The 21,318-nt window shown below is 40.9% G+C and overlaps 1 protein-coding gene across 1 annotated transcript; it reads right to left on the minus strand.

Annotated features, from left to right (window-relative positions):
- Positions 1–556: 556 nt before the first annotated feature.
- On the minus strand, positions 557–19,593 carry LOC127374978 (neuronal acetylcholine receptor subunit alpha-3-like). The gene is made up of 7 exons (XM_051420723.1): positions 19,376–19,593; positions 6,591–6,730; positions 6,418–6,462; positions 6,227–6,336; positions 5,784–5,991; positions 4,101–5,108; positions 557–1,694 (listed from the first exon to the last, which is right to left on the minus strand). Exons 1-7 carry the CDS (start codon positions 19,431–19,433, stop codon positions 1,569–1,571), a joined length of 1,695 nt encoding a protein of 564 aa, XP_051276683.1. The 5' UTR covers positions 19,434–19,593; the 3' UTR covers positions 557–1,568.
- Positions 19,594–21,318: the final 1,725 nt, after the last annotated feature.

The raw sequence follows: 21,318 nt of genomic DNA on the forward strand, positions 1-21,318 counted from the left end.
TGTAATGAGCATGAAATGCTATAGAAGCTCAAGAAAAAGGTAAAATTAAAGTCAAATTTAAATAAATGTGTGTGTTTCTCCTTTAAAAACGACTATTACTGTACCACATAAAATAATCCAACACATGAAATAAATTAATATATTTGCTGAGAATACTGACTAAATATAAAACAATCTTAACTCAATAATTATGCATTTGACCAGACCTGCTCTGAGTCACACAAGAGGAGAAATTAAATTTGACTCTAGTACGAGTAGTTTCATAGTTCATTAACTGTGTGTTGTGATACTGAACAGACAGCAATCTGTAAAGCCTTTACTTTCATACATCTGTTGCGATGTTCTTTGTGTTTTATTGTCATGGCACAATAGGTAAGCTGTTACTGAAGGCTGTTCAATATAAAATATTTTCCTTGATACCTGACGTGAAAAATGTTCCTCCTACAGGTATAGACATTGTATACATTTGATCCGTTTTCTATATATGCATCCATTCATTCATCCAGCCACTTCCAATCTCAGCATCAGCATCAGAAGAAACCCTCATAGATAGAGATTAAATACAGGACTTTCTTTATTTTTAGAAATGATTTGAGTTTTTAATCTACATTGTGCAATTCAAAGACATACATTTACATTGTAAGTTGGCAGTGAAGTTGTGATTTCATGTGCAATGCATAATACTAGTGTGAACACGTGGAAAAAACATCATGTGTGTACAGCCAGAGCCAGTGTCCTTCTCAGAAGCCATGCATAACTCACTTATATTTTACAAATGTATGTACAGGAAAACACAGAAGATTGAAGAGAAAGTGGCAGCCATCAAAATACCTTTACATCACTACATCATACATATCATCACCAGTTGTCAGAAAATACTGAAGAATTTAACTTAATTATAAATTAAAGGGGGGCAAGTGTATTGTCTTTATTGCACTGGCTTACAGTGACAAAGTGCTACAACAAAACACACAAAGGTATTCAGTTTCTTCTTTCTCAGTGATTTGAATCTTAAGGGGTTCTTCTATAATTACTTGACGCTGTTAACATTGTATTAGACTATATAATAACAATGACTGAGTGGCCAATTTTAGTAAGACACACAGAATAGAAATGCAGAGAGGAATGGATACAATGCGAAAACACAAGATGGGTGTGAAGAGATAAGCTGTACAACAGGTCAAAACATGGAGAGAAGAAAAACTGAGAAAAGGAAAGAGAGCAGATGTGATAATCATGTCAGAAGAAACAGTGATGGGGAGGAGGAGACTGGATTGTGTGCACATTGAGAGGGCAAGGCAAAGGAGAAATGGGGAAATGAGGCTAAGTCATGTGAGGAAATAGACAGCTGAGGGCTAGACGTGATGGCAGATGATAGAGAGTCCCAGAGAAGAGCATGAGACAGAAAGAAGAGAGACAAAGAGTCAGAAAAGGAGAAAGAAGACAGCACAGTGTTTGATGTGAAAGAGCTGCAGGAGGATTAATTCCCAACATAATTCAAGCGGGGTACAGAGACAGACAGAAGTAGACAAAAGGGGAGAGAAAGAGACAAGACAAAGACAAGTATCTTAGTTAAAGAAGCTGATGAGTGGCTGGAGGAAGAGTCCCAGTGTTCCCAGCACACACACTGTCACAAAAACCCACAGGAAGATCCTGTCGATTACCATGGCTACGTACTTCCAGTCATCCTCCACCTGATGAAAGGAAAAGAATACAGGTGTGTATGAGTAGAAAAGATAAAAAGTATTATAATGAAGGCAATATGCATTCATAGGCAATAGCACTGTGCTCTCTCACGATCCCTAAAAATACTCCTTTGCTTGGTGGTAATTGTGAAATTTCTAGCAATGGAACAAACCGCCACATTCAGTCGATGTCACTGTGTCAACACTAGCGCTGTGTGCCTATAAGGGCTGTGTGAGTTTATGTGAGTGTGCAAGAGAGGCCGAGAGAAACACCAGTGTTTACTTTCATGCATCTGGCTATCGTTGGAGCAGTTTGTTTTTTTTTGTTGTGTGTGTGTGTGTGTGTGTGTGTGTGTGTGTGTGTGTTTATTCCTTGATCAGTCAGGTGTGGACAATAGGATCATGGCTGCACTGACCGTAATGCCATTGTGTGCCTATGGAGGAGGCAGTATGGCTATTCTGTATGCATCAAAGAAAGATTCCAGCTCTGCTAAGAAAAGATGGAGCTGAAGCAACAAACATATCAGGGCCATCCAGAGTGTGCAGGAGGCGTACGCAAAGCCCCCCATCTGCAACAAACAAGCTGCTTCACACTCCCTTTATAGCCCCATGTAAATGGCTTCTACACCATTTACTAAGCTAGGTAGGGATTCACACACTGCAGAGGTAACTTGCATACATTATAGCTTTGCTGCCATGCGTTTATGTGTGTGTGCTGTCTGGAATCTGGTCCTCACAAGGTTATCCATTTATTTTAGGGTTTTAGGTTGGTTAGTATTGGTTAACCAAACTAATACTAACATGGTTAGTATTAGAGCCAGGTTCAGTTTAGGGTTAGGGTTGGGGTTAGTCATTTAAGCCTCTGTGGTGGCCCTCTAGCTCTGACATGGCCTGGACGTCATGTCTTTTCCTCGTCTTGTACTTGTGTCTCCCCTCAGGTCTTAGAGGTAGGAAGGTAGGCCTTAGGCTGAGTATGTATTAGTGCATTGGGTGCATAGAGGAATGCATTCACCACTGATCTTCTGATTAATCATTTCACATGATTAGTCAGTAAATATGACACCTACAGCAAATACATGTAAGTAAGAACAATGTCCTCATAAGTATAGTAGTTCAAGGTTGTATGTCGATGTGCTATATATGTCTATGCACATGTTTGTAGTTGCAATTTAGGACTTCTTTCACAGCAGAAAATTAGCAATTTCTATCATAAAGGTGAAATCGATAACTTTGTGTTCATGTTGTGTTCAAGATGTCACTTTGTGATATTGGCTCATTAGAAAAGTGTGCAGTAAACATATGAATACAAATATATGATCTACTGATGTGATAAAGTTTTACTGACTTTACAGTCACAACTGCCCCAAAGATACTTAATAGTAATAAGAATTAATTAAGAAATGGCTTTAACACAAAATGTAATCTCACATTCAGGTTTAAATGTTATTTTTCTTACAAATGAAAAGGATTTGAAGAATCTTACTTTTTCAGGAATATTGTTGGTTTTCAATACAGTTTAACTTTGTGAAAGTGACATGATATTGGGAGTGATATCATCCAACAGTACAGAGTAAATCTGCCACCTAATACAAGACAATGCAATTGTTTCACAAAGAAATATTTGAAGAGTAATCCTTGTGTTTCATTAAGCAGACTGCAGTGAGAGGAAGAAGACAGAGGCCTCGACTCACTGCACTCTTGGGGATTTTCAGTGTGAAACTAAATCATGGTTTTACAGTGTTATTAGACTCTCTGCTGAGAGATACGCAGGGTCTTCCATAAGGGAGGAAAATGGGGAAAGCTTTTTGGACCCCAGCCACTAGGGGGGTCCATGGAGGCCAGCCATAATCATTTAACACATGAGTAAAGCATATTTAGGAAAGACACAGTAACACATTACACCTCTGTTGGCGGGCCTTGAGATAGCTAAACTCAAATGGGAAGACACTATCCACTGTTATCCTTTCCAGAGTAAACCATAATTACATTTCTGTAGCTCTATGGATAATTTCTAGACAACTTCTGGTTAAGGTTGGAACAATGCACAAAAGCAGATCATCCCCATTTCTGCATATTTCCGTTATCGATTCATCTGCTGATGTTTTATCTCAATTCATGTTGGTGCTGTAAAATGTATGAAAATAGCTTAAAACGTCACTTTTCCAAAAGCTCAAGATGAGGTCTTGAAATTGTGTGTTTTGTTGGTCCAAGCCAATCAGTTTACTATCATATACAACATAAAAATCTGTATGTATTAAACTATTAAGGAGTTGAAAATACAGGATCTTTGGCATTTGTTCTTGGAAAATGACATAAATGATACATTTAAATATAGTTCAATATTTTCTGTTAATCGACTGAAGTCATCTAATCATTTTAGCTTTACAACACAGACAACTCAAGCTTGATTTGTACCTCTTTGGCTTTGTTACGCGTCCTCATGTTCTCTGCGATGTACTTCACGCTCTCTATGGCCTGCTTGATTTCTGGTGACACCACGGAGAAGGCAACGACAGCGTTGACAGGTGAGGGGGCGTTCATGGGCCTCGGCACCTTGGGCAGCTCTGACTCCTGGGGCCCCTGGGTCTGGGGTGCCTGGGGAGGAGGGGGTGGCACTATTGGAGGAGGAACAGGAGTCGGTACTTCCTTGCCTCTGTAGGGGCACCTCCTGTTCATATCCCGGTTCATGTCACGGTTCATCTCACCGTACTCCACACAGTTCATGGAGCCGCCAGCTGAGGCGGCCCCCCCTCCTCCTGCACCACCATCCAGTGGTGGACACGCTACACCCCCAGTTATACCCCCAACGCTTACGCTCCCTGAGCCACTTCCTCCTCCTATGCTGTTCTTTCTCTTCTTGTTCCCCCCACTGCTCCCTCCTACTCCCGTCCCTCCTGTAATACTGGCAGGGGAGGAGCAGCCCTGGTCGATAGGCCTCCTCATCAGCATTACCCTGGGCAGCACCCCAAGGAACACAGCCCTCACCCACTCTGGCATAGTGTGAGTCATCGGGGTGCGATAGTGGACATTCAACACAAAGACGGTGATGACGATGCTGAGCGTGACAAAAATCATGGTGAAGAGGAGGTACTCGCCGATTAGAGGGATGACAAGTGACGTCGAAGGGATGGTCTCAGTGATGACCAGGAGGAACACAGTGAGGGAGAGAAGGACGGAGATACACAGGGTGACCTTCTCGCCACAGTCAGACGGGAGGTAGAAGACCAGCACTGTTAGGAAGGAGATGAGGAGGCAGGGGATGATGAGGTTGATGGTGTAAAAGAGAGGCAGGCGGCGGATGTAGAAGGAGTAGGTGATGTCCGGGTAGATCTCCTCGCAGCAGTTGTACTTGATGTCATGCTTGTATCCTGGTGCATCGATGATCTCCCACTCTCCACTTTCCCAGAAGTCTTTAAGGTTCACCTGATGAAATGAAAATGTGATGTAAATGATGATAAAGATCCCCTCCGAACATATATTAACACACATCTATAAGATGGTCTGCTTTAAACAATAATGTTTATCTGATATGTGTTTTACACAAAATAATATAATTTATATATTAAAATCCTTAAAAAGGCATCCAACCTTCTACTTCATTCAAAATTAGCAAATCTATGAATATGCTAAGTTTGTTTATTTCTAAAGTTTTCCTGCTAGACACAAGATGTCTCCGACTTCACTGTATAAACTAATAACTCCATTCTTAGAGTAGGTGCACTGGAGGCTACATCACACTTGTATAAGTTGCATACTGAACCAGAATTGACTTCCAAACTATTTGCGATGTCACAAATCATGCTCGTAGGCCCCGCCCCTTAAAATCCCATTTTCAATGAGCACAGAGAAACTTTCCACTTTCAGGAGATAAATGTGAAAACATCCTTCTAGTGTCAAACTCAGCACATACAAGGAACAAGAAGGAAAGCATATTTTGAGTGGATAAGAGCGCATAAAAAAGGTAAAATAAAAAAGACTCAGTACTGAATTGTTCCTGCTAATATTTCTATAATTTCAAAGTTCTCACAAAAAAAAAGTGTTTCAAACATGACATGAGGAATAAAACTGCACAACTGCGAGACCCGGACAGTCTCTGACCTTTGAGCCAATGAGCACCAGGTCGATCTTGGCCTTGTCGTAGGTCCAGGAGCCAAACTTCATAGAGCAGTTCTGGTAGTCAAAGGGGAAGTAGGTGATGTCCATGGGGCAGGAGGATTTGAAAATAGCCGGTGGAACCCAGGTGATGGTGCCATCAAACTTCAACAGAGCCTTGGTCTTGTCTTCCACGAGGAAGTCACCTACAGCACTGCGAGAGAGTATTTTCAAGGAGATGTAAATGTCATTTCACTTAAAGGCCATTACAACATTTAATTCAAAAGGTCAGAAGATGTGGAGCATAAATAAATAACATTAGCATACAGCAGCTTGAGGGATAACCACATAAAAGACCACACCATGATACTAATAAAGTCTGCTGTAACATCAAAGATCCTATAGAAACATGCAAGATTCTTCTTTCGCATTTGTACACTAAAACTTACTTGTTGTACAAAACGATGTCTGGCCTCCAAATTTTATTGGATGGAACTCGTATGAACTCAATCCCATCGTACTCAACAGGGGCCCATTTCAGTTTGTAGTCGTTCCAGACCTAAAAGACAGACATACTTAGCATAACTCATTGAAAACAAACAATCAAAAAGACATCACATAAAGGATAAATGTCACTCACATGTCTCAGCCACAAATTGGTTTCCATAATCTGATTTACCTCATCCTGTATGGACAAAAACAGTGAATTAGTCAGCAAGAGAAAGGGAACTTTGATGAATGGATAGCGCATAAACTTTTTATAAAATACTTTTTTTCACATGAGACAATTAGTTGTTCACTCTCTACTCTTACCACTTTGACTAGCTGAGATATGGAGACCTCAAACTCCACTGTGACTGGATCAGATACATTCTCCACTGGCCGGATGAACTGGTTGTACCTCCTGAACAACCTCCGAAATAATCTGTCCTCCCCTTTAGATGAAAAACAGCCTAAAGAACCAAAGAAGAAATGGAAGAAGAACAGTCAATGTTTTTTCTTCTGAAATGTATTTTTGTGTATTTTGAAAATGATTGTCCCTGAAAGGAGATGTTGAAGGTCAGTTCGCAGACTGAACAGGTTAAATTATTTATAATCTAAACAGTTTTACATGGCCTTGTGTGCCACTCTAGGTGTCGTGTCAACAGTTTTACAACAGCAGTATATGGACACATTGCTCTCTTCTTCTGTCATTGCAATACCATGGTTAGACAGTACCCAGAGATCCTGCTTCCACAGAGACCCCAAATACTCCTTTATCCTTATTTAAGGGTGGCTGTGGCTCAGAGGCAGAGTGGGTCGTTCCTTAATCGGAAGGTTGTGGGTTTGATCCCCGGCTCCTGGTGCCACATGTCGAAGTATCCTTGAGCAAGATACTGAACCCCAAATTGCTCCCAATGCCATGCATCGGTGTGTGAATGTGTATGAATGTTAGTTTCTGTTCGATGGACTTTGCAATCAATGTGTGTGAAAGGGTGAATGTGGCAGGTAATGTAAAAAAAAGCATTTTGAGTGGTCGGAAGACTAGAAAGGCGCTATACAAGTACAGGTCCATTTACCATTTAACTGTTTAATCAATGTATCTTTGCTCTGGATGGAGCAAAGGCTGTGAGAGATCAAAGTGTGTACTGAGAGGCATTTCAATTGCTTGTTTATGGAGAGAAGGAAAAGCCTGCAAGCTTTCAGGAAATCTCCAAACACCAGATGCTTTAAAAAAAAAGAATGGTGTGCTGTTGGCCAGTGTGTCTGGAGTGTGTGCTGACTATGTGAGGCTGGACTGAAGGTCATATTGTGGGAAAACTGCCACAAGTAACACTGGTGCCTGGGATGGCACAGAGATCCATGCCTGTCCAAGCAGAAAATGTTGCCTCTCTTGGGACAGCACACACTCACACCACCTGCACAACCTCAGAAACAATGTGCCAGTGGCTCCAATTAGCTCCAAATCCTTTAAACCACAACATGGAAATTCACAATCTCTCTTCTTTAAACATCCTCTGTATCTTCATCTCAATCTCTTCATCTCATCTTTCCTTTGCCATGTTCTTCTATGTTTAATTCCCCAAACAGCCTCCTTTCTCTTTTACCCTTTTCTTCTCAGTACAGGGCAACATTGGTAGGCAGTCTTACTGTTCATGGATTTTGAACTGATGGATTAATTTTGTTCAGACACAAACATTGAGGCAAATAACAAAAAATGGAAAAACTTTTTTTTTAAAGCAGACGCCAACCTCTCCCATCATAGCTTCTAATCCAAGAAGTGGCATTATTCAACCCAGTCTCAAACCATCAAACTTGCACTTACCAAGCTGCCTGAACCTTTTCAGGGACGGAGGAGAATGTGCTTCACCAAAGGGGCAAATGGAGCACAACCCATATACACACAAATAGCTACATTCACCGAAAAGGTTTGTTTCCTTGACAACAGCTAAATAAAACATGGTCCTTTAATGGGACACTTTTTTCTGTCCGTTTAACTCTGTACAAACCAGAAGCATGTAAAACTGCTTCACAACCTTACTTTGAATTCTTTCCTGTCAATATACTCTTCGTCATCTTCAGAGATATCATATCTTAATAATTTGTAAGTCATGTCTTGTCATAGTGGCACTATTGGGGGAGGGACAGGAGTCAGTACTTCCTTGCCTGTGTAGGGGCACCTCCTGTTCATATCCCGGTTCATGTCACGGTTCATCTCACCGTACTCCACACAGTTCATGGAGCCGCCAGCTGAGGCGGCCCCCCCTCCTCCTGCACCACCATCCAGTGGTGGACACGCTACACCCCCAGTTACAACGAGGGACAACCACTGAAATACTGTGTACTAGGTTACATACCTAGTAGATTCGTAACTACAAATTTGCCATGGAGTTTTTAACAAAGAAAATCAGCGATCTACCACAAAATGATGAAAATATGAATTAAATATATAGACTGCAATGGTTTATTGCAGACTACTAAACTAGCTGACCTAAGCTAGCATGACTGGAGTGTTAAGCAGTAGATTGTTGTTGTTGGTTGTGGAAAACGAAAAGAGGCCAGCAACAGAATAACTATATTGTATGTTTTTTGTTGCTAGGACCTCCTCCATTACCCAAGGGTGTTAACTTCATTTTAATTTACAATATGTTATCGTCTCTTACACTGCCATAAGACGTAATAAATTCATATGCCTTGAATAAAAACAGACTTTCAGTGGGGATGGTACCTTTCATAAAACACATTTGTTTTTCATATTCACTGTCCATACAGTAAAGTCATAAAGCACTTTGTCCATGTATTGCCATTGGGAGTACACATAGATAAATATCTTGCAGACATGTCTGATTACAGTCTGTCTGGTTTCTTATTGCGAACATAAAGTAATTGATGTTTATCCCAAGTTAGTTTATTTGAGGGGTTTTTTTTATCTGAAGTATGTTAGAGTCTAACAGATGACACAGAAACATGCTTTTCATGCCCTTTTACATTTTACACATTTTAACAACAATTTTAAATTCCCCTCACAAAGGACTAACAAAGCTCAGGGGTAAACCCAGCCTACTGAGATAAAAATTTAAAAAACAGTTATATAAGCACAACATCTGGTGCACATAAAACAACACAAACATAAAGGTCAATATAAAAACATGAACAGAATGCTGTAGTATTCTTGTGCTTTCTCGTCTCACAGGTTCTCCTGGATCCTGGTGGAGCCTCCTGCCATAGTCCTGCTTGACTGCCATTGCTAATATCACTGATATTAGTGTTATCATTATTATAAGTATTATTATAACTACGGTTACTGGTGTTGCTGTTGTCACTGCTCATTGTCCCCCATCGTTGCTATTGTAATGTCCATCATCATCAGTCACTACTATTAGTGTAGTTGTTGCTGCTGTTATTGCTGTGCACCTGTCTGTCTGTCTGTCTGTCTGTGTGTCTCTCTCTCTCTCTCTCTCACCCCAACTGGTCGAGGCAGACGACCACCCACCTAGAGCCGAAGGGTCTGTCCTAGGTTTCTGCCTTTTAACAGGCAGTTTTTCCTTGCCTCCGTTGCCAAGTGCTTGCTCATGGTGGTACTGTTGGGTCTCTGTAAAATAATGTTACAAGGAGTTCGGTCTAGACCTGCTCTATTTGAAAAGTGTCCTGAGATAACTTCTGTTATGAATTGGCGCTATACACATAAAATTGAATTCAATTGAATTCAATTGAATGGTACAAGAGAGTATATGCAGTGTCTTCATTTATCTCATATATTGATATATATGATTGAGTCAAAATCTTTATCACTCTGTCCCCTAAAATTAAGGTGGAGTGTAAGTCTCACTAAATTTCAAGTTCAAATACACATAGAAAGGGGTGCAAACCAGTGGAGGCATAAGCTGTTCAACAATCCACTGAGATAAATGAAAATCAGGTCGCAATCATGTTCATTCACCCAAACATTTTCCACTGCTTAGTTTTGTTGTTAGTCTCTGTTCAACATGCAAAATTATCCTAAGACGTTAAAGGTTCAGTGTGTAATATATTCTACAGAAGCCCAAAACGGACAAACCAAACACCGGCACAAGGTCGGGCCTTTCACGTTCACCGCGGTTTCTTGGAGGGCATAGGGTTATTCAACTGGTTGCAATCTACAACCCCACTCAATGCCACTAAATCCTAAACACTGGTCCTTTAACCAACTAAAAACAAATAAAAACCTGTCAGGTCTAGTTCCAGTACTCAGTGGGTAAAAACTGACATTATACTTCAAAACTCTCACGAAGTACTCTGAGGTCATTGGCATAGAAGAGTTGAGTCTTAAAGCTTAATGAAAAGGCCTCTCTCCTGAGACGCTTGTGTAATTTCAGCTCTTGGTACCTGCCTTGAAACTGGTCGCTGCTCTCTGATTTGCTGCACTAACAGAACCTTGTTTAAGCCTCTAATTGGGTGAGGGGAACCCAGGGCAATTATAATCAGTCAATTAATTGGAGCTTTTGTTCACTGTGACAAAAAAAAAATTAAGCCAATATTTTTTTTTTCCTCTGCTGGCACAGTCACTCCCATAATTCCCTTCTTTGTTCTGCAACTGAAGATCTTAAGTAGCCTTAATTTAAAGGAAGTTAATTACAACCTTTGCCCTTCCACCTTCATTTTGTGAACTATTGTTAATGCTCGTAAGGGATGTATCCCTGGTATTTAAAGTAAGGATTTAATTTGTGCGGCACAGAGAGCAAGAGTGTGCATGTGAAAGTAACAGGCAATGAGTGATAAAACTATATTACAGTATGATTAAGATCACATTCAATTAGCACTAATTATAAAGTACAGATGAGGCTGATGGGAATGTCTATAGTTTTGCAGTCATAAAGAAAAGTACTGGACTAGTTAAAATTCATCTTCCGGGGACCATGAATGTCTGTGCCAAATTTCATAACAATCCATCTTGTAGTTGTTGTAATATTTCAATCTGGGCCAAAGTGGTGAACTGACCAACATTGCTATCCCTAGAGCAGCTGCTAGCATAGCTAAAAATATACCATCACGACTGTCACAAATGTCTCCAGAAGTCATTTCCGACTAAATGTGTCTTGTATCAGTTCCCTTGTTTCAAGCTTTAGAATAAATGATTGTAGACAGAACTGTTGTTGCTTCTGATAATGAAAATCATGTGAAATCAGCTTGACAGTCATGTTTCATTTCATCACCAGACATGTGCTCCTCCCTTCCCCGCTTTGTGATGCTGTAACTAAGTGATGAGGCTTTGTTCTGATGCAGATGAAGCCAAGTCCAGCAGTCATGCATTTCACCCTTAAATAGCCACATTGATTTAGAATTGGGTTAAACAGTGAGTTAATCTCGCGGCTCAGGAGCCCTTAAGCTGCAGATAGACCAGTGGCCTGTGAGAGGCTCTTTGATCAGGCATGTGCTTAACAGGATGAGCCTGGTGGACACTGAAGGAACTAATTACCCTCCAATAATGCACTGCTGACAGCGTGTGCGAGTGCATGGCAAAGAGATACAAAGAGAGAGAGAAACGGCACAGAGGCGAGATAGCAGGAGAAAAGTGACAGCAAGTACAGGCAGAGAAAAGCTAGATAGCGTGTCTTTGCTCTCCAGGGTTTGTGATGGCCTAAGTGTGACATGGTGAATGACGCACAAGAGAATCGACAGTGCTTACTGCATGTGCTGTGACCATCCCATTTAGCATATGGTGCACGTTTAAACCTCATGCATGAGGGCTTGCCTACATACTGTATGCACATGTTCCTATTTATGTACAGTATGTCCACTCACCTTTGATTTGACTCAACAGCATATGATTTTTTTTCACTGATGCATGAAATTTAATAGATCCCTGCCTCCATGCTTTCACTGAAAAGATGTGGGAGTTTTGAGGTCAGATTTTCTGCATATGTTATGAGATTTAAGAAAAGAGGACATTTCTGCAAATGTAGAGATGTTCTATTGGGCAACAGCATATTTAAGTAGTCTAATCCAATCATATGTTTACTATACACGCTCAGAACAAAACTTAAGCAGGTGGATCCTTTAGGCTATGCAACATCAGCCCAATAACAGCCCTACATGACAGAAGGGGGTTGTAGGGAACAAAAATAAGCTTCAGATGCAACAAGTCATGGCAAAAATGTACAACTCGCCTAATACCACATAGTGACCGTCTGGAAAGAAAAAGAATATTGTGTAGTTTGATTCAGGCATAATGCTTCCCTCACATTCACTCTGATGTTGCTGAGTTTGTCACACAATCATCCCTGTAACTCAAGATCAGAGTAAACACAATCATCAACACAAGCCCCTATGAAATTTCCCTTCAAAAGTAATGAGATAGAACAAGGAAAGCCAAAAATTCAGACACTGTTTATGTTGTTTGAACTCATCCAGTGAACTTATCCACTGGCAGTGATAAATGAGGTGAGCAGACAGACAGACAGGCAGCCCAACAGCAAACAGGTAGATGGGACAGAAAGAGAAGTGAGAGCACTCCAGTTGAGTGCTTCTAAGTCAATACTCAGCCGTTCCACTGAAGCATTAAATGACAGATTCAGCAGTCTGTTTTCAAGTGACTGATCGTGACCATTAACAGCTGGGATTATCGTATGTTTGATCACAAAAGTAACCACACATTGTCACATCTATAAGAGTGCCAGCTGCAGCAGGAGCTAAAATGTAACAGCACACTACTGCAACACTCTGGTCTTACTGCAGCTCAAAGGAGTGGGAAGTTATGGTGATCCACAGTAAATCTTATATCTTTCCCCCTCAATTGAGAAAAATCTATTTCATACAATATAATTCTTACATTCAACACAACACCCCTTTTACACAGCAGCCATTTTGACTTGTCATCAGCTTAAAAGCAACAGCTGTTACTAATAACATTAATGCTTGCTCATTTTTATTCAAAGATCTTATTAAGAAATTACAGAGTGTGACAATGAACCAGCATGCACAACACCGGGACCCTGAAAGGTAAGCTACCAAATAGAATTCAGTCATTGTTAATTTAAGTATTTACACCTCTGCTCTTCCTACTGCGAAATGTCTTCCATAAAAAGGATCTATATTAGAGTATATTTTCTAAGTACAAAGGCCTTATTGTCTGATTCACTAGGGCACCTACTCTCTTAGATAAGGTGTCATGAGATGAACTATGTGTATCTTTAAGATTTAACAAAATGAGAATATTCTCCTGGGTCTGCAAGGGATGCTGCTATAAACTATCCAACCCCTTCTCAAGGAACCAGAAAGAACTAGAAAGTAGCTTTCTGACCCATTCAAGGAAGGAGTATCTGCCCAATGAGTTGTAATAAAATCAACCACTTAATCTTTGGCCTCACCTACAGTCTTGAGTAGTAGGGAAAGTAATGAGATAATGGATACAGTGGATCAAATGACTTGATAGCTGTAGTTATTGTTGAAGGCATTGTGGAAGGCGGAGCGAAGAACTGAGGCGGCAGGAGCTTCTTAATGTCGAGCTCCAGCTTTTTGATACTGACAGGAGTTGCTCATGATGGCAACAAAGATTCATAGCAGCTTTCCTCACCAAGTCCACCAAATGGGGAAGACTGGAGCAGATGCAGGACATGCTGGAAAGATTGCATTTTCCACACTGACATGAAAAATTCTCAGGATTCATACAAGAGGAAGGAAATTCTTAAAGGACGTTGTTTTCCACAACCAAGAAATGGATAAGTGAATGGAAAATGGATCAATGGAGGTCTTACTTATGTGCTACTTCTCTCACAGGCTGCTCCAGCTCTGCTGTCGAAGGGATAGATACAGGAAATCTTTCCTGCCACATGCCATCACACTGTACAATAACAGCTAAAACTCTGGTCATAACAATACAGCATCCAAGCACCTTATATGTTTTTATATTATGTGTTCACTGCACCTTATAGTTTTACTTTGCACTACAATTATACTGCTTATTTATACATTTTTATAAATTTTTTATTTTGCATTTTATATTGCTTGATATGTCTAGGTTGTTCTCTTTACTTCATTGTGTTGTTACTGTGTGTAATGCTGCTGCTACACTGCAATTTCCCAGCTTGGGATCAATAATAATAATAATAATAACAATAATAATAATAAAATAATAATAATAATAATAATAAAAGTATATCTATCTATCTATCTATCAATCTTCTACTACTGACGTATTCTGAGCAGAAAGCTAGCCATTGAAACAGGAGACCCTGGAACATCTCAGACATGTTTTGTGTAGCTAACTTCATTCATCAATCATTCTTTGCAATCCTGGTTGAGCAGTTTGTTGGAACCTGGAAGCTGACTGCCAGCAAGACCTCCGATGTAGCCATGAAGGCATTCGGTGAGGGTTTCACTCAGCAAATGGGCAACATGGCAAAACCATTGGGCTGATTTCAATGAAGTCTAAGAGTACTTTCAACACTACAGAGAGCAAGTTCAAATTGCAAGATGAATTTGAAAAGGTGACTTACAACCAAATTACTAAGACCATGATCACCCTTGAAAATGGCAATTTTGTGCAAAAACAGACGTTGGATGGAAAGACAACAACAGCTGGAACACTTCAAGATGGGGAAACTACCAATGAAATGTATCCTGGAGTTTGTAGTATGAACCTATGAGAAGGAAGCTTAATTCCAGTCTGTTAAAGCCTGGACACAAAGAGACCAAACACACTTAGCAAAGGACTAATTTACGTGATAACAACTTGGGGCAACTAAGTACAGCAATATATAATGCCATGGCATGCAAGGCTGCAACCTGTAATAGTCTGCAGTGTATGTTGTGCAACTTGACAGACACAAAGTGTTTAGGACACATGGGGAAACACATTATATAAAAGAGTAATGTAGATGTGTAAGTAGGAGGCATGGGGGAAGTAAAGTAGAGTTAAAAGGCTTAAATATTCCTGTCCTCCATTTGAGGCATCTGTTGTCTTGCTCTCTAGCTTTCTACTTCTCACCCTCTCTCCCTCCATCCTAAAGCGTGACTCAGTTCATCGCCAGCACTGAAGAACCAGGATGCCCCAGAGGAATTAGGCAGCAGGGCTGTCTGGAGGTGGATGCCTGTGTGTGTGAGAGAGTGAAAGTGTGTGTGGTGTTGGTTGGAGGGGGGTATGAAGGTTTAAGCCAATCCATAGGGGGCCTCTGCCTGTGGTGGTTAAACTGTATGTGTGCGAGGGATGGGGCGGGGGGGTTCGGTTGCAATAATCACACGACAATCGCGTTAAGAGGATCCTCAAGCCACCACACAGTCCATAAGCCGCACGCACAGTAACACACACACACACACACACACAAGGATAGCCTGTCAGACTTTAATGCAACTATATTGCTTCTGGGAGAGAAACCAGAGAGCTGTTCTGTAGTCCCAAGCTCAGAAAAGCATTTAAGTCTGGCAGACGTGCAAATATGCTTGATGATGCTGCGATGCAAGCAGACAACTCCATACAAGAAGACTTAGATAAAGGCTACAGGGGCTTCATATAAACCATTTCGAATGCTGGTGGAAGAAAGAACTCACAACAACCTCCACTGATTTAAGACCTACAGTTGTTTCCTTCATTTGAGTATTTTTTGAATAATTAGCAGCTTGCACTTGCTGCTCTCTTGAGCAAAACGTGTTTGAAAAGGCAGATCCTCTTTACACTGTCAACACGCAGCTGCAGCCTATTAAAATGCACAGTAAAGTTAGATAAAGGGTCAAGCCTGAAACATAATGCGGATCAGATCAGTATAATGCAGGCATGGCTGGACATTTCTGCTGGAAATGATGCAGGCAAGATGCTGCGGGGAGATGCATCATGCAATTTCACCCATTTTAATCACTCTATCTATCCTATCCTGAAATATGCCAATGTGCACTACAATTTATGACACAGTCTGTGACTTTATTTTGAATGTCATAACTCCAGCTAACAGCTCCATGCTGTACAGACTCTATACCTCCAAGCTACTCCAACCAGATTCTATTTTCGACTAAAATACCCCAATCCCAAGGACTGCAGGATCAGCATTTCCTCTGTTATGGGGGAAAATCACCCGATCCTGGATGGCAGGAGACAATACCTTTTTGTAGCCCACTAATCAGACCCCCACTGGGAGTGTGTGTGTGTGTGTGTGTGTGTGTGTGTGTGTGTGTGTGTGTGTGTGTGTGTGTGTGTGTGTGTGTCCATGTGCGTTTTCCAGCCACTTATCTGCATACACAGCCCCTGAACTGAATCATACAAAAGCCCACACAGCCAATAAGGGATTGAGGGAAAGAGGAAGGTGAGGGCAAAATCCTTTCATTTTTCTGGGGTTAACCACCCTTTAACTAGCAAAGGCAGAGTAGACTTCCTCACACTTGAACAAAATCTGCTGTACTGGGAAAGGATAGACACTGTCATCCCTCCACAGCACCATTTTCCTGTTCCTTTTGAAATTTGTGCAGTTCAAGGGCAAAGCGACAAGGCAGTCAGCTGTAGCAAATCTCTCTATTTGAAGAAACTGACAGAGAGAGTGAGAGAGTCCATCCCACGTGTCATGCGGAGACACTTGCCTTCCCCTTGACTCTGAGTCTGCATCAAGTTACAGGATGTGTGAAGCCAGTGTATTTTACATGACGACTGGAGCGTGACAGTACAAAGGCACTTAAGAGTTGCTCCCACGGGGGGGAGACTCCGGGTACCACATCTGGGATAAATGCTGCACCCGGGGCATTAAAGTAAAAATAAAATCACAAAATGTTTATATAAGATGCCAGTGATTCAATCTAGAGTCTGAATAATTACTCCTCCTACAGTCTGTTCAAAGACCAGTATCATTCACAGGAAAAATGTCTGGTTTGAACTGAAGAAGACTACTAATATGAGCAATACCCACCAATGTAGCAACAGCATATTGTCAAAACTCAGTCCAGAATTGAATATATGAAAATAAAATGCCATCGAAATTAATAACTTGTGTGCAAACATTGTTTTAAAATGTCCAGAGGACGGCTAAAACAAGGGCTACGCTGTATCAAGTGAAAGCTAGCTAGTGAGAAAGCTAAACTTACTTGCCCTGATATTCTCTTCCTGTTATCTGTAATTGAAAAATATGAATTTAATGAATGGACCCCTTGGTCATTGACGTTAGCCCAGCTAAACTGCTAATGGTTGCTAGTTTAGCAGGGTATCGGCCATCTACCTTTAAATTACATAATTAAATGTGTTAAACTGTAAATAGATTTTTTTAGATGAATATTAATATGGGCAGGCAGACAAGCAAAACAGAGACACAATCAATTCCTGTTAACTAGATGGATTGTAAAAAAAATAAAGTTTATTTTCTTACCAGTTAAAAGGGTCAAGAAAGCTAAAATAGTTACTAAATGCTTCCTCCCTTTCATTTAGCAAAGATTAAACATAGGCAGAATATCTGCATTTTATTATGTCGATAGTTTTTGTGGAGGGGTACAAATAATCAACCTAGAAGTATAAAATGAAGGCATTACAACCTTTCTATATGTTAAATAGTTTGCAAGCCAACTTAAAAATGTCTTCTGTCTACTGCTTCTGTAGTAAGGATCTCTGCCTTTGTAGGGCAGAACTCAAACTTCAGCAACAGAAAAAGATGTTAAAGTACTTCCCTGTTTGACTGACAGGTGTTAAAGAGCAAAAACAGCACTTAGAACAAAGACGCTACCAAAAGATATATTACCACTTCAAAGCACGTTATTTTATTTTCCACAAAGATACATCCCCTTTATCCTTGGTGGTAAAGACACTCTGAAACCTGGATGTGAATGAGGACGAGAAATTCAGGATTAAAATAACTATATAAATGTGAAGTCAGCATCAGTGTTTTGCTTTTACCACCAAGCATTTGTCTATTCTTTGTTCTGCTATGGGTCCCATGGGAGTCACTCAAGGACCCCACTCCAAAATCTGCTGTTTTAAAGCACACAGGAGACTGGCAGCCTTATATGAACTCAAGACTGAAGAAAACAGAAAATATGTGTAGAGGTGATTTTGGAAACAAGAGAAAAGAAACAAATAGATCACAAATAGAGAAAAACAAAATACAGACAACCTGACAGAGTGCTCCAGTTGTGATTTAATATCACAAACTACAGGCATTAAATCAAACCACAAGGGAAATGAGAGTTTTCCTCATAACTTCCTCTTATTACTTTGCCTTCAAGTGCCGCTTGCTCCACAGAACATCTGTCTTGTACCTAACCGTGACCTCTGACCTCTGTGGGTGGAGGGAGCACTGCCCTCCACAGGATCCAGGGATGAAATCAGCTTTGACAGTCATTGAGCTGCTGCTAGAGTGGAGAAACGTATGCCATCCATGTGTTGGCTCGTTTTGCGCATGGATGACTGCTTCACAGTAGCTCCAGGGGCTATAAGGTATCAGCTCTGACAAGACATGTCACGATCACAGATCATCAACTCCAAAGAAAACTAAACCCTGCGTGCATGATAAAATATCCTGTTTGAGTGTATTCATGCATGATTATGGCTCCTCCCTTCAACATTACAGTGACTCCACAAGTTTCTGGAGATTCTGGATGTTAGCCTATAATTCATAGACACGTGGTTATCCAATGCGCACAAATTCTCAAAGTGGAAAAAGCAATGATGTCTCCCTCGTTCAAAAAGCATGCGATTGTGAAGCCGAAAAAGGATGCATATTATATTAAAAGGATGGATGGCTGTTTCCTTTTTCAGATCAGCTCTTGATTTGTTGCACGTTGTGCGCTCCTGAGCTTTCAATGACAGATCTAAGCACAATCTGTCAGTAGGAGCCAAAAAACGTGTTTACATTCGTCATCAGGACGCTCAAAATTTGTTTATAGTACAAACATCACCAATAACAAAAGTAAAGTTTACCTGCTTTGCCCGGATGGAATTACTGCTTCTGTCAAGCGTTTAGTCTCTGGATTGGACAAAGGCGCAGCTTGTTCTCACCCAGAAAGCGCACAGGGTAGGTAACTCGAGGTGGGGGGTGGCTACAGATAACTTAACAGTAATGTAACGAGCAAGGTGACAAACCATTATCACGAGTCCTGCTAAACGTAATCCTGAAGTAACGAGTGTAATGCTACTTTTTACGAGCCCAGCACCGATCCACTGCGCGCTGTCTTACCTTGCGCTGCGAGGAGCACCAGCAGGAGGACGTTTGTTAGTTTCCCGTAGAAATTCATCGATACATCGGCGCCTGAAGATGCTTTCTGCGGATAGAAGATTATGCTGATGATTGAAGTCTTGTCAGTAACCTTAAACAGACGTCTGTGAAGCCTCAAGATTAGAGAAACATCTTTCTTTGCGCTCCGGAGCGTGGAGAGGTTGGACTCATCGGTGCGCTCTCCAGACATGAACAACTTCTGCACGTCCCGCCTTCCCCCTCCCTCCCTCGGTCCATGCGTCCCACACCCCCTCCCACCCCCCACTCACCCAAGGGCCAAACCTACCGACCTGACTCACAGTGACTCACAGGTGATACGTTTGAAATAATTAAACGATTTTCAAATATGCCTCTGGCACAGTCAGGGGTCCCAATGCAGAGATGTCTATTTTAACATATAAAGTCATATTCAGCATTGCAATCCTATTTCATTAAAGACGTACATTTTCTACTGTATTTTGACTTGTCTGATCAAGTTTAAGATATTCTTGAGACAAGAAATCTATCCATTTATCGAGCTATCCACTATATTTGTGTGTCTGGACACAGTTTGAATCATGTGGAGTTGTGTAAATTTGGCAGAACTTCCCTGAAAAAAGTTTAAATAAAATATCTCTAACCCAAGGAATTATCCCTACATCTACTTTAGAGAAAGATGCAGCACACACACACACACACACACACTCACACAATAAGATCGCATATTTTCACTGCTGAGCTATAAATGACCTATTTAGTCACTTAATTGATTTTGTACGCATAACAACGCGCAGGCAGCTTAAAGCATTAGCTGCTCTATAATAGAGTCTTGAAGGCTGCAGAGTCTGCCCAATTCAAATAATGGAAAGCTATTAATGCACAGCAGCACTACATGGGATGGTACAGTCAAGCAGGCAGGTTCTCCATCAGCGATAAAGGAAGAAATGCAGTAGTAGTGTTTTTTAGATATCACTGAAGTAAAGATTAGAAGTAATTTACTTTCATTGGAACATCTTTAATCTGTGTTTTCATAAACCTTTAGGACATATTTACCCCATTACTGAAAACAACATGCAGATATGCATCCAAACTATATTCTTGTTTCATCTTTTGTAAAACTCAGTCATACATGCACAGCGGTGATCTTTTATAAGGGAACAAATACTGTAAAATGATGGACAGAAAGCTTTCAGTTGATTTGTCTCTTAATATTTCATGGAACTGGGTGCGCGTGCATGTATCAAGCACTCTCACCTGCATGTATATGTCTATGCATGTTTAAGTATTCAGCAGCATAAAATGTATTTGTATATACTCTGCCACATATTCACTCCTCTTGACCCACTTACCTGACTACTAATAGCTTCTAAAAGGGAGTTTATACACATACATGGACACATACACACGCTTTGATCTGTGTGGACATGCATTGACATACATGCACACCAGGGAAGATAGTGGGAGACAAAATTGAAGGAGACAATGATCGTTTTCTTATTCCATTTTACAGAAAACAACCTGGTAGACCGTCTAGTTCACCTTAAGGTGATCCGCTTGTCGTTTTGTTATTGTGTGTTTAATGTGAGAGATGGGACCAGTGAGGCTGATGCAATGTGTGCTGCAACACTGCTGCTGATTGTAAATGTACAATGTGCCTCCCATGTTGGCAGCTGGCAGGTCAGGAGCCAAGGGGATGAAGATGAGTGGAACTGCTCAGTCCTCAATTTTAAGCTCAATTAGTTTTGTCGTTGGGGAAGTGAAGTCAACCAAGATTTGTTGTTGAGGCTCGGAGGGGGAAAACTGTGGTGATTAAATGCCTCTCATGGGCCTTTAGGAGCCCCTGAAAGAACAAGAGAGAGAGAGAGAAAAGAAAGAATAAAGCAAGGTACAAAAGTATAAAGACTTTTATACAGGAGAGAAGGATG

Source organism: Dicentrarchus labrax, unplaced genomic scaffold (assembly GCF_905237075.1).
Source record: "Dicentrarchus labrax unplaced genomic scaffold, dlabrax2021, whole genome shotgun sequence".
In the NCBI taxonomy this organism is placed as follows: Eukaryota; Metazoa; Chordata; class Actinopteri; family Moronidae; genus Dicentrarchus; species Dicentrarchus labrax.

Coding starts and splice junctions, on each gene's coding strand:
- LOC127374978 (XM_051420723.1), bottom strand. CDS start 19,433: ATGAATTTCTACGGGAAACTAACAAACGTCCTCCTGCTGGTGCTCCTC. Junction 6,463..6,590: donor TATCTCAGCTAGTCAAAGTG/GTAAGAGTAGAG, acceptor TTGTCCATACAG/GATGAGGTAAATCAGATTAT. Junction 5,992..6,226: donor GACATCGTTTTGTACAACAA/GTAAGTTTTAGT, acceptor ACTCTCTCGCAG/TGCTGTAGGTGACTTCCTCG.